The 14452-nt window shown below is 27.6% G+C and overlaps 1 protein-coding gene across 3 annotated transcripts in view; it reads right to left on the bottom strand.

The window, feature by feature from the left end:
- Positions 1–14452, bottom strand: part of LOC105252289 — a 167898-nt gene that overhangs the window by 106209 nt on the left and 47237 nt on the right. For all 3 annotated transcript variants that reach the window (XM_025414086.1, XM_025414085.1, XM_025414084.1), the window contains one exon: positions 9085–9090. Coding sequence is in view for 2 of the 3 variants with exons in the window: in XM_025414085.1 (XP_025269870.1) it covers positions 9085–9090 (6 nt within the window). In the remaining variant the exon portion in view is untranslated. The remainder of the gene's footprint in view (positions 1–9084; positions 9091–14452) is intronic.

Below are 14452 nucleotides of genomic sequence, written 5' to 3' on the forward strand. Positions count from 1 at the left end.
ATCTCTGCATATTCGTAGAAAATCCGATTTTTCGCAAGTGTTATAAATGGCTTCTCTGTTCATTCTCTTTACACCTTTGTCTTCTCAATCTTAATTCGAGATGCAATAATGCGAATTGCTACATATAAAGGAGCTAGTTATCTTTAACTTTGACAAAAACGCACGATTGCTTGTTATGTAATTTTGTAAATTCTACCAAATGCTGCAAAAAGAATAGCAATTCAACTTGTTTCTGTTAATTTTTGTTGTTATAACATGTTGTTTTATGTAGAATGTTAACAATTTATATTTTCAATAATTGTAATTTACATTTCTATTCTATACTAAAATACTACTTATTGTTATGGTAAAAAGTGAAATATCAAACAGTATCACGCGATCAAGTTTTGCGACAGGTTTACCAAAAGTTGAAAAGCCCGTATGAAGATGAAGGTACGAGCCGAAGTTTTCAGGTAGTATGAAGCATTTTTAGAAGCATGAAGGGGACATGAAAGACGAACGTTGTGATGCTGGGCGGCATTCCCGTCACAAGGGTAAACTATGAACTAGCAGAAGTTCTCGAATGCCCACGAAAAAGAGTTCAACGTATACATCCCGAAGTTAGCGAAAACTGGATTTCACTGAGCGACCATGCGCTGTGCCATTATGTAGTTTTAGTTATGGAGTTTTTAGAGTTAAAAGCATCCTAGCATCCTTTCTTAATCTTCATATTCGTGGAATTTCTCATTTTGCACACAATTTCTGTTTAATAGGAAAAATTGAAATAAAAAGAAGGTCTAATATAATCAAGAAACTACTAACATTCTCAAAGAAAATCATTTCTACAATAAGACCATGTGAGACACAAATAATCCAGATCTCTCCAATCCAATTTACTATATTAAAAACTCGAAAAGAATGCGCTAGCGTATATACAGATAAAACAGGAAATTCTAAAAGGGACTTTTAATTTGTTCTTCTTATACATATAATTTAACTACACCGCACAATATCATTAATTATAAATAGCGGAAATTATAATAATTTTTCATTTGTTATACTTAGCTATTATTATACTACCGATCTAATCGCTAAAAAATGTGCAGAATTTTATCATTAATAAATGATCAATTTTATCAATTTTAAAATCTCTACATCACGAATAAAAATATTTAGAAGGCTTTATCAAGCGAACAGAAGAATCCTAGGACGATCTCCACAGGGAATCCCTGAGAAAAGCCACGGACATCCTCTTCCTCAAGAAACTTACGTTCCTACGAGTTTCCTTTTGCAAACTTTTACCTTGACCCGCGAAAACGAACGAACGAACGAATGAACGAAGCTGGTGAGAACGCGCGCAACTGGTTGGACCAGCGAGTTTCATGACGCTTTTAAACGTCGGCCGAACTTTTGCCGAAGCGAGCTTTCGAGCATCGCGACGTCAGGGGACGCCGCAATTCCACACGACTCTTCATCGAGAAAGAGAAAGAGAAAGAAAGAGAGAGAATTAAGGGAAATCGATGAGAAGTCTGAAACGAGTCTTTCTGTCACAATTTGCACATAAATCATTTCAAATGGTCGAAAATACATACAATATAATAATGGTTATAATTTTTAGACACACGGACACATACACTTTACATAATTTTCACAAGTCTATATTTCTCGTGTGAATGTAATGATATAAAATTAATAAATTATTCACACTATAGATTATTAATTATAAATTAGTATACCTCCATTTTAATTTAATGTCCAAACAGGAAATTGTTATTGCACTATTTATAAGAACATATTTGTCTCAATTATTTTCTAAAATTCTTTTTACAAATGATTAATTTAAGAGTCGTAAAATCAGCATTCTACGTTATTTTTTTACATAAAATTTAAAATAATAAAAAAATCCTGTTCTTTTACATGATTAAAAACAGTATTATGTTCTAGATTTTTAAATTAGACATCTATATGAGTTGTGTACGTGTTGTTTATATGTGCAATGTGCTCGTACAACTGGATGCTTTCATATGTTAATTATGTATTATATACATGTGTGTAGAAAATCACACATATGTTATTTTTATTTTAATGTCATACATCACATATGAAAAAATACATAATCAATTTATATAAATTTTAAATAAAATGAGGGAAGCTATATATATATATATATATATATATATATATATATATATATATATAATACATAGCTCTTCATTAATTTCTATATAAATTTGAATCTGATAAAAAAATCTTAATTTTATAAAATTTTATAAAATTATTTTTATAAAATATTTAATATTAATTTAGTAAAAATTTTGAATCTTTCTATGTAAAAAGAACGCTTAATACGATAATGTAATGTCGTAAATGTAAGAAAATAATTCTAAATTGAATTTTTTTTGTTGAATGTAAAAATTTTATATACATAAAAGTACGAGAAAATAAAGAGAATGTATAATCACTAGAGAAAAAAAAAGAAAGAGATAGATGTTTTTTTATTTACATTGTGCTTTTTTATAGGCAATATTTCGTGTGGAATATGTAACGTTTCAAAAATAGCCAAGTTTGTAAATGTATTTTTTGACTAATTTTTCTTTAACAAAAATATCGAAAAATAAAATATTAAAACAAGGAATTAAACTCCTTATAGAAATAAATACAAAATAACAAAATCTTCGCTCAAGTTTGAATTAATTTTGCTTTAAATATAAATTAAACTTTAGTATTCTAATGCAAAATGTTTAATAATAAAATTATGAAAAAAGTAGTGTTTCAGGAGATGGGCGTAAATGTCTAATATATTACACGAAAATATATATTAAATTATCAGTAGAAAGATCAATCTTTGGTTATCCATACAAAATAATATTATAAACATTTGTAATATCCAAAAACATAAAATATATCAAATATGCCAACTCTAATTATAGAATTAATTAAATTATACTTAAGTAAAATTATAATTTGTTAAGTAAAGAGTGAATATTCAAGACATATACGCGTTATAGAATAGAGGAAGAATTTCAGGATTAAAATTAGGATCATCTTATCGATTATAGTTTTTTTATTTGCACTCGTGATATTGAGGTTATCTCTAAATATATCCACGCGACTCCGTTGACTCTATTAGATATCTGCGAGATATTTATGGGATCAGATCAGTGATACTTTTATAAATTAATAATGATTTTTTAGAAACTTCGTCTTAAGCAATCCACTTAGTTAACCGAGCACCAATCTAATGAATAAATAGAATAGTTTTAATTTTAAATTAAAATATTTCATGAAATAATTTGATTTTCAATTAAGCACAATTGGTAAAAATAAAAGATTAATCAATAGTTATATCAGTAAAAAAGATATTTATGATATCAACATTAATTTTTATTATAAAGTAAAAAATAAAAAAAAAAAATTTTTATTATAATATTATATGCAAATCGAGAAATAAAAACTTGAAAAAACTTAAAATTGAATTCTTGTGCAATTTTACTAAATTATAAACGAGAAACGAGAAACCGTAACCTTTAAAAACGAGAAATCATATACTTCTTGTAATATACATTGAAATAAATGAGTTTTCGCATACTACTCCTTTCGTATATATTCTACGCAAAATAAACTTGTAAAACATGTCGTAAACTTATTTTTAATTTTGCTTCATTAATAAATAACCGCATAATTTAAATGTATCTTATAAATAAAAAGTTGAGTTTTAAAATTTTAATTCTCATACTTCAAACATACACAAATGTTTTATATAAATATCTAGGAATATTTCATCTAAATTCTCTTTTCAGAAAGCCTTTTTAATAAATTGCTTAGAATTACATTATAATCGAACATTTTTTCTTTTTCCAGTATTTCTTTCTTTTTATTAAAATTTTAGTCAAAGTATTATATTTATTATTTATTAGGAGATTCTAAAAAATAGAATTCTTACAAAGAGAAATTTGAAAAATAAAGCATAAACATTATTAAAAATTTAACTGTTCAAAACCACATAAAATTAATATAGCTATGTCAACATTGTCTCACGACTGTATATTACAATATGTATTATTTGCTAAGTAATAAGAAGGTTGTAAATGCATGAAAAGATCAATACATATATTAAAATTTAAAAAAAAATGAAAACAGTCGCGAAAATGTGCAATGATAATCAATCATCAATAATAATCAATCATTATTAATTACTCAGTTTAATTAAATCTATCTAACAATAAAATAGTAAATTAATGCATTCTTGAAAGAATAATTTATTTAGATTAAACTATAAATTGATAACACATTAATTAAATATTTATTAACTGATCTGATATCATTGTTTTAGTTAAATTTTTGTTAATTGTAGTTAAATAATGCTTAACGATTTGTTATTTTTAAAATTTTTATTTATTGTATTTACAAATATATAGGTATTTTTTAATATATTCAACATGTATTGTTATCTTTTTTAAAAAGATTTTTTAAGAATTTTCCTATTTTATTATATATCGATATCACAAACAATATTAATATTTTTTTCTTTCAATACCTTTATATAATATATCTTTATTTACATTGTTATTTAATTTAATATATATTTATACATTTATTTGTTAATGTATTTCTTATAATAATAATATTTTGAAAATGTTTAAAATGTCTAATAATATATACTTCTTATATTTAATAATTTTAATTGCAACTGTGTTTAACGGCTGTTTAACGACTGAAAATTAACTTATTATTATTGATTTTATTAAATTATCAACATTGTAAAAAGTGTTATCAAATTTTCCATTATTCTATTAATTCTTAAGATATTCTAATCAAAATTGTGATTGACAGAAAAATATTGGAATAAAAATATAATGCGCATGATAAATATAAATACTAAACTTAATTATAGTCGACTTTTATATACTTGTCGAGACATTACCATATTTCTTAATTTGTTTCAGCAATGCCTCTTTTCTATTTCTTTTTCCTTCTCTTTTTGGGGAATCTTTACAAAATCTTTCCAAATTTAAAAGTTGCCATAAAATTTTTGAATATAACGATTTTTGATAAAATTAAGAACTAATCTAACGTTATAATCTAATTGCGAAGCAACTAGTCAAGCTTTAACTTTTTTCTCTCAAATTTTCGTCGATTTGAGAACTATCGAAATCAACAAATACGATCTCGGCGATTTCGGCTTGATATATCGCAAGTCGTAACCGCCTGCTCAGCCGCGGTCAGTATCGCCCGAAGGAACGAGTTGTCCCTCTGGGCAAAGAGAGAAAGGCCCACCCCCGTCACTCGCTTCCCTGGCTTACAAGCGGAGAAAACCCGTGGGGGTTGCGAACGCTATTCAACCGTAACAAAAGGCAATCACCATAGAAGTGGTGGCACTGGAACTAGCAGCGGTCATAAGTTATCGAAATCACGTCGATATTTCGCGAAATAAACTTTACTAGTGCGCTGGAAAGTAAATAAAAGTGCACTACAAATGTGATACAAATTGAATTATCATATAATAATAGTAATTAAATTTAAAATATTTGGGCTAAATAAGTTGAAAACTTAATTATATATAATAATAATGATTAAATTTCAAAATTGTACTAATAGTAATAATTTTTTAAATTTATTGTTGTAGTTAATTAATAAATCGATTACAGTCAACAAATAAATGTGGTGTTAAAAATAATTAGAAAGATAATTGTGATAATTAAAAATATAATTGTGAATCTTCTGATGTTAAAAAATAAATGATAACAAAATTTAGTTTTATTTTACTATTTTTTCATATAAAATACGTTTATATATAATTAATAATTATTTATCTTTAATTCGTGCGTTCTATTTATTAATCATTTCCAAAAGAAATTGCTAACAGAAATGCGTTTATTCGAGTTTATTCAAAATAAGAATTGCCCCATTTTTGTGTACATAGTGTTCGCTCAATTATTTATCAAATATCGCACCAACTACGATAGTCCAACAATCAGTTGAGAATCTCTCGATATAATCCCGATTGTGCCAAAAAAAGTGATATGAGTTGTTTGAAATTTTTACGCAAATCCGTCAAATCCGCACCAATGTAAAATTTCGAACAAACGAAAGATTCGCTAACGTAGGTATTGATGATACATTTCCGGTACATATAGGCAGATACATACAAAAACGGAAACGTCCGTCAATAAAATTATAAAAAAATACGCCAGCAATTGCTGTACCAGCAATTTTATACGAAAGGAAAGGGGTGTACACAATCATCGTCAATTTCTGTATGTTCGTCCATGTTCAATTGAATGCTCGAGTATATCGAGTGTCATTGATATTCGTTCGAAAATGCACGAAACTACCCGAGAAGCCTTCGAACTAATTGTCATTTGTTCCTATACAGGTTTTTAAGAGACGTTTTATAAAATTATATTGTATAATAATGATATAAATATAATGAGAACATTATTTCATATTTAATATAATGCAGTTTTATACAACGATTATATTATATCTGAAATAATAACTGATATAAATTTTATTGAATTTTCCAACATTACATCAAATGCTTTTCTTCAACTTTAAATGAATAATATTTTAAATAAATAATTTGATCAATAATACTGTTGACTTTGTAAAAGTTAACGTGTAAAAGTAATTTAAAAAATCTATTCACAATATATGTATATATAATTAATAATAATATTTTGTTGAATTGTTATCTAATAATTATAATCTCTTATATAAAATAAAAAGCATATTGAGATAAAAGTATTACAATACTGTCAGATATAAGTAAATAGGACATTATAAATAAATAAATTTTAATTATATATACGACAAAAATATGTCATATGATAGTATTACATGTAATATTTGTAAAACATAATTATTACATGTAATATTATCACTTATTGTTAGATAGACGTCAATAATCATTCACTAAAAGTCTAAGAATTTCTGATCTTACTTTTTGAAACAACTTATATATCGATGTAATCTAAACGCTTGGTTAAAAATTTCACAAATCCGCGAACTTCCGCCCTTTCCGCACGAAATCCCCACACGAAGACGGCATGCCATCATTATCCGAACGCGAAACATTGCAACGCGCCGAGGGGAAACAGCGAGAGGGTGGCCCGCTGCATCGATCGAGGTTAATATCAGGGGGGGAAAGAAGAGTAAGGTAGCTTACAAATTGCACTCTCAATTTTCGTGAGGAAGCGCCGGCTGGCCGGCGTTGCGAGCTGCAAAGCAGGTTTTATCGAGTTAAAGCGGAAACGAAGAAGGAAACCCGAAAGGAAAAGAAGAAGACTAGTAAGAGAGAGAAAGAGAGAGAAGCGCAGGGGGCAGGTTGAAGAGTGGACCATTAAATCGCAGCACCAGCAATTACATCGATCTAGCCGTGTCTGATGATGTTGATTTAAGTTCCAGAAGGGGCGCCGAGTGGATTTCGAGTCGTTTTCGGATTTCGCGAAGGGAAATTAAGCGCGGAGAATCACTGAGATACGAGAAATGAAACGGGCATGTCAGAAGAAACAAAATTTCCCGATTTTAACGTAACGTAATGGAAATATTGACAGCTTTCACGAGTTAATTTACATCTATGTTTTGTAAATCGTTTTAAAATAGTAGCTTAAAAAAGTTTTAGTTTTAATAGTTTAAAAAACGGTTGATAATAAATCATTTAAATATAACACGATTTATTTTTTATACTATTTCTTTACATAGAAGAAATTGTATCTAGACAAGATTTAATGACACAGACATCGAACAGAATAAATTTAAATTAAAATTAATATATTTATATATTCACGCGATGAAATAGAAGACGAGGTCTTGTAGATAATTGTAGGAATGCATTTATGTAAATGTAGTTAGAAAAGAGCAAGATTAATTAGAATCAATGTCTTATTATATCGTGTTACACTAAGTTGTAGTATATAGCTAAGTATTAAATGAGTTTTCAATTACAATGTTACATATATAATATTTTGTCGCAATTGCTTGATGATTTTTCGTCGCGTTCGCATAATTAAACTTTCAATGCAACGCTATGGCGATTGCGTTTTTGCAATGGACATTTCGCGTCGGCAAAAAGATCGTTAGCAGATTCCGGAAGTGCTATATCGATAGTTTATCGATTCTAATTTACCGGAAAGTCGTTATCTGACAAAACCCGAATATCTCGGATTTATTTAACATTTATGAAAAAATTTATCAATTTCCACTATTTATGCTAATAGCAATAACGGAATTAATATCTAAATTCGTAAAAATTGTAATTATTGTGTATAGTTTATATAAAATTTTTATATTTATAATATTTAAGAGATACAAGGAAGAATATTATGTTATAAAATAAACAAATAACCGAGCTTGGCACACGAGTAAAAAAGAGATTGATATAAAAATGATTGCTTTAAGAAAGTATAAAATAAGATTCACAGAATAGTTTCTTAACGACATCGTGCGCTAAACTTCACGCCATCGCGGAATCTAAAGGATGGCATCGTATAATTAAACAAGTTAATTACAGTGAAGTATGTAATAAGCACTGACTTTAAATTAACTCATGACAATCTATGCTCGTAACTCGCGTTCAAAATACGTTTTTTCATTTTGTATACTGATTATATTTTTTCCTTATAATATTATAACAACACACTATGTATATAAAATTTGTGTTGAATATTTACAGCAAAAGAAATAGAAAAAGTGTTAAGAATAAAATACGCAAAATAATGATTAAAATACCGATAATTAAACGTTTATAGTAAAAACTAGAGAGTTGTATATTAATTAAAATTCTTCGCTAAATATTGATGATAAAATTAAAGAAAAAAAAATGTACGATAATACAAGAAGATATTACAAGAGTAATTAAATGCGCGCGGCGGATCTGAGGAGTAAATAAAATTCTGAATCTCCCGTTCCATATCATGCACGCACTTTGACGCATTAAGAACTCGTAAAAGCGTCCATTACTCAGATATTAAACATATTCTTGGCACTTACCCGCTTCTTGCTTATCCACAAGCAGAATTGCGAGCTAATTTTACCTTAGAGTCGCTCGTTCTCGCGAATGATTTCGATTAATTGCGTCACGCATCGCCAGTATTGCACACTTACCGTAATCTGAAACAAAAATGTTAAACCAAAAATATGTTAGATATATAATAAACAAATAAATAAATATATATACATACATACACACTTATATATACACATTAAATAAATATATATATATATATATATATATATATATATATAATATAGATTAATATATAAAAGTAGTTATAAAAAGAAATATTAATTTTTAATAATATTAATTACTTTCCAAAATGTATAGTTTTACATATATTAGTATATTTTATATTTTCTACTATAATTTTCTAATAAATTAAGTTTAAATATTATTTCAACTTGTTATAACATGATAAATTTGAACTAAAAAAATTTATTTTTAATTTACTGAAAAAATGTATGATAAGAAATAATTTAATTAACGAAAAAAAATCGACATACAAATTTTAAAAAATTTTACATGTTACATAAATGTTCAGAAACATAACTGCCTTATTATAAAATATAGTCTTACGTGGTAATACAGCGTATCAATGGCCAAACTAATTGTAACGTTCCTTAATAAGTCATTATTTTCAAAATATAAAAGTATTTAAAAAATAATAAAATAAAATTGATTGATTTTTGTACAGGTGAAAAAAAAAAGAAGAAAAATGCGTTAAGTGAGTTTGAGATGATAGGTTTTATAAGCGCGTGCAAACACACACAATAAAACATTTATTTCAAAATTAAATAAGCGTAAAACAAATTTTTTTATCTCTTGTAATTTTTTTATAGATTATAATGCCATTCATGCGAATAATTCGATTATTCTGCTAACTTCTATTGATTACTCTACACATAGGATGTACTATGCATTATTAAAAAAATAAACGCGTTGCGCGGTAGGCACTTATATCACACGAGTGCACTTTCATCGCGATACACTTGGCGTATCGATGCCATTATGGAGTGAGTTTTTACGCGGCTTTACAGCGCGTTTTTAGTGAGAGATCGGAGGGTTGTCTTGCATTACATGTCCATAAGTCGGCAGTATATGGCGCCAGATAAAATAAAGTGCGGTGCACTTTAGTCGATGAAGACGAAACGCGAAAAACTCATAGTGATGTAACATTGCAATATACATTGACGATCGACATCTTTCAATATTCGATTTAAATAATACTCAACATACGTATATAACATTACATCATTCAGACAATTACAACTAGTGTTATATGTAATTGTTTAAAGCTATATAATTTTTGATGTATAAATTAATTTTATTGATATTTTTTTATCAAAAATATCATCTTTACAAATTAGATTTTAAGCAATAAAAACGTTTTTATTTTCTGTGCAAGCATTTTATTTTTTGTTACATCTAAAATCCTCTTGCAACGCATTGTTGTTTTACTACAAAGTTATTAAAATCGTACAATTTGCATATACATATATATATATATAGTTATAATTAAAATTATAATAAAACAATATATGATAAGACCAATATCACACAATTACAAAAATCATGCTCAAATGTATAAAATAAAATTTATCGTGAATAAACATGTGTATACTTGTTTTTCAATATAAAATATTTTGCGTAAGAGAAATAACTTTCATAGAACTAGAATTCGCATATGAAAATTAAATTATTAAATAAACTAATGTGTATGTATAATTTACATGCATTACATGCATTATAATTTACTGAAAATACACACTATTATTATTTTTCATTTTAAAATTATTCTTGGCGTTGAAATTAAAGGGAAAGATTAAAATATTATAAATTCTTTTTAATATCAATGTATTAATCAATGTTAATTAAATGAAATAATCTACAAACACATTTTGGCCAAATAATATTGCCTAATTACATTTTATATGTACTAAATATTGTGATTGCACAAAACGAGAGTTTAGTTTGAGTTACGTTAGTCAATTCTCGCTTCGACAAGCAGCTTCATATTTGTAAACGCGTTGATATTTTCGACCGTCATAAAGCAAGTGTAATACCGTGTGGAATTGCAAAGTGAGAGGAAAAAGGAAAGAGAGAAAGAGATTCGCGATTTTGATAAAAAGATTACGCGTCCATTTTAATCGAACCGCGAGATTGCAATCGCGGGTGCAACGAGCTATCGAGTTTCCCGCGAAATATTAAATGCAATGCGTATGCAATCGCATCGACGATTCATGTTACAATTGTATTTATTTTTATGGCAGCGCAGAAACATCTCAGATCGTAAACATTTTCGATTTATTCTGGTAAAATAAAAATTAGAAATATTATTAAATGGTACAAAAAATACTTTGACAGAATACCTTATTGTTTATTTTACTCATTTTTATCCAAATTCTGTGCTTATTCTTCCGTTTTTATTTTAACGTAATTTTGCTTGTTTTCTATTGCTGCTGATAAAATGGATTTCTTCAATTTCAGGTATTTGCAATTCAGACACGGACGTCTTAGATCGCGTTTGGATAAGACGCATGCAAAAAGCAGTATCTATTTGCGTCAGAAAGCTCTCGCCAGACTGGAGGGCAAGCCTCAAGCAATCCTTCCACCTATATTTGGGAGGTGGGATGGTTCTTCTTCACGCGCGTTTACAAGGCGGATCGTATGCAAATCTCTAGCGGCTTAATTACGCGACACGCCTACTATATGAGCTCTCGGATTGCACGTAACGCGAACCGGAAGCCAATATATTTAACTGACGATAAGAAGAAACCCTTACATCACTCCTCGCTCTTTCACGAATACTTAGATGTCGATTGAAAGATTGGGAGATAAAAAATTGAGTAATTGAGGAATCGAAACATCAAAAAATCCTATAAATCGTAACAATAAAATTATTATATTTATTTTAATAATTTATGTTTATTGTTAGAATATATCTGTATACGTATACTGTTTCTGTTTATGTACGTACATATTTTCCTTGTTGCGTTTTATAATATTTTTTAATTATTAAATGAATAATTCAGAAATACGTATAATTATTTTGTTATATAATGGATCAACAAAAGATTCATTAGAGACTAAATTTGCACCTTATTAGTATCTTCTCTACGAGTCGACTAATATATCACGCTGTCACGTAATAAACGTTTCCAAACCATCACATGCGAATCTTACATTTATCTTCCTCCTTCCAGTCGACTAATTCTCGATGAGTGGTTCGTTCATTCAAAGAGAATAAAATTTAGATTTCCACGACGCAGCAATATTTGCATTTTCATGACATAACGTCAAAATGTAGGAGAAAAAGTAACAGTAAAACAGAATAACAAATCACGCCCGGATATTCGTTTTTAATCCTTCTGCCCGCGGTAAACTGTCGGAAAAACATGACTAGGATACAGCGAAGTTTAAATATAATCTACATATGTTTTCCAATACAATCCTTACAGTACAATATAAATCATTGTAACAATCGCATGATTGCTATGCAAGGCGACATAAATTTAAATCATAAAATAAAAGAACTTCTCTTTATCTTTACATATATTTTTATACATATTCTTTTTAGACACATGTATAATTATATGTGGTTTATCTGCAATCAACATTCATCTTACATAAATCTTAATATACATTTATATGTATATGTGCACACGCATCTATTTAAATATATAATCTGAGAGAGATTCTTTCTTTTGCATAAAAACATTAATACATTATTAAGTTTAACTCTATAATATAATGTAAAATAATAAAATTGAATTTTTTTATATGTATGTGTGAAAACGACCGACCATGTACAAAAGATACTTCTGGCATATCGTGAATTTTGTCAGCAAGAAATCTTATTTGAAATAAGTTGGTTAATTTGACACTTTGTAGACGTTGAATTTATCACTACAACATAGCATTACAATTCATATTTCAAAATATAATAATAGTTATAAAGTCTCAAATAACTTGTTTTTGTCGAAAAACTTCGAAATTAAAGAGTTTTTGTCTATAATATATAATATATGTTTTTTGTCTAAAATATATAATTTTTTTGTGACGAGATAAATACGGGTAAACAATATTTCAAGAATAATATTTAAACAAATCAAATAGTTGATTAATCTTCTTCAAATAGTTTATTAATCTTCTTTAATAAAAAAATACTGAAGAAATGTCATCCTTTACTGATGTCATCCTTTCTCATAACTTTTCTATTAAAGATTTCAAGAATGCTGTTAAACTTTATTTGAAATTAAACGATAAAAAGTATATTCTATTATTTATTTGTATCTCTGAAACTGAATCATAAGAAAAAAACTTTTTCATAAGAAACTTTTCATCCTATGGTTCGTAGTTTAAAAAAATTATTATATTTTTAATGCCAAAAATCAATCTTCAATCACATAATAAATAGTAATATGAATCAATTTTTCACCAATTCTCTGGATAAATTTATAAAAAAATTACACTCATTCTCTACAAAATTACACTCTCTCTCTACATAATTCCTAAAAGTATTGATTTTATTTTATAAACTACGTTGATTAGTGCATATATACCGATTAGAAATTTTTGAAGAGCAAATTCGAGATCGTGCGAATAAAAATTTGCACGTAAGCGACAAAGTTTTAATCCACGACGGAAATAATGGAATTTCGAGGGAAAAGTGCGCTTTTCTTTCTAATTTTCTCGCTGGATGCCAAATCGTTGCGCGATAATTCCAACTTCTAGAACCACGAGCAAAAGCTGCAAGCTTATCGAGTACGATTATCTTCGTAGCTCGCTGAGAAATCTCTTTTAGGTCTAAGAAGATTTTCAAATAATTACGAACAATATGTACGTGAAAAATGAGAAAAATTGATTTTCATGCGTTTCATTCAAAAAGTGTAATTATGCATTTTAAAATTATTCATATATCATTATATAAATTATAGTAATTAATTATTCATTATATCGTTACATGTTAATTATTAATTAATTATGACGAAAATGAATATGTAATAATAATTATTCGATTTAATATGCAATAAAAAAGCATATTGCGTTACTAATAACAGTAATCAAAATAACAAAATAGAAGTTGTGTATTTATATATATTTTTTCTCAAAATAAATTCATCAATAAAAATAGAATTTTTCGCATAATGAAATAATTTTTAAATTATATAAAGACTACAGGCACGTTACATAAAATAATTGCATTTTTATTTTTATTTGTACTTTTTATGCCTAATAACAATGAAATTATGGACATTTGAGAAATGCGCGCTGTAAAGTTATATACTGGGTGTTCCAAAACTATTCGTTTAATAATCGGTAGCTTGATCCCTACCATAATTTCTTGGGCGCGGCTACAGAGAAGCCAGATCTTAATCTAATAAATGTACCATGAAGGCGCTACCCCATTATTCCTCGTAATTATCTGCCGCGCAATAATATTCCTATTGTTGAAAAGAGACTTATCGCGGCAAA

The sequence above is a fragment of the Camponotus floridanus genome, unplaced genomic scaffold, assembly GCF_003227725.1.
Source record: "Camponotus floridanus strain SB8 unplaced genomic scaffold, Cflo_v7.5 scaffold76, whole genome shotgun sequence".
Classification (NCBI taxonomy): domain Eukaryota; kingdom Metazoa; phylum Arthropoda; class Insecta; order Hymenoptera; family Formicidae; genus Camponotus; species Camponotus floridanus.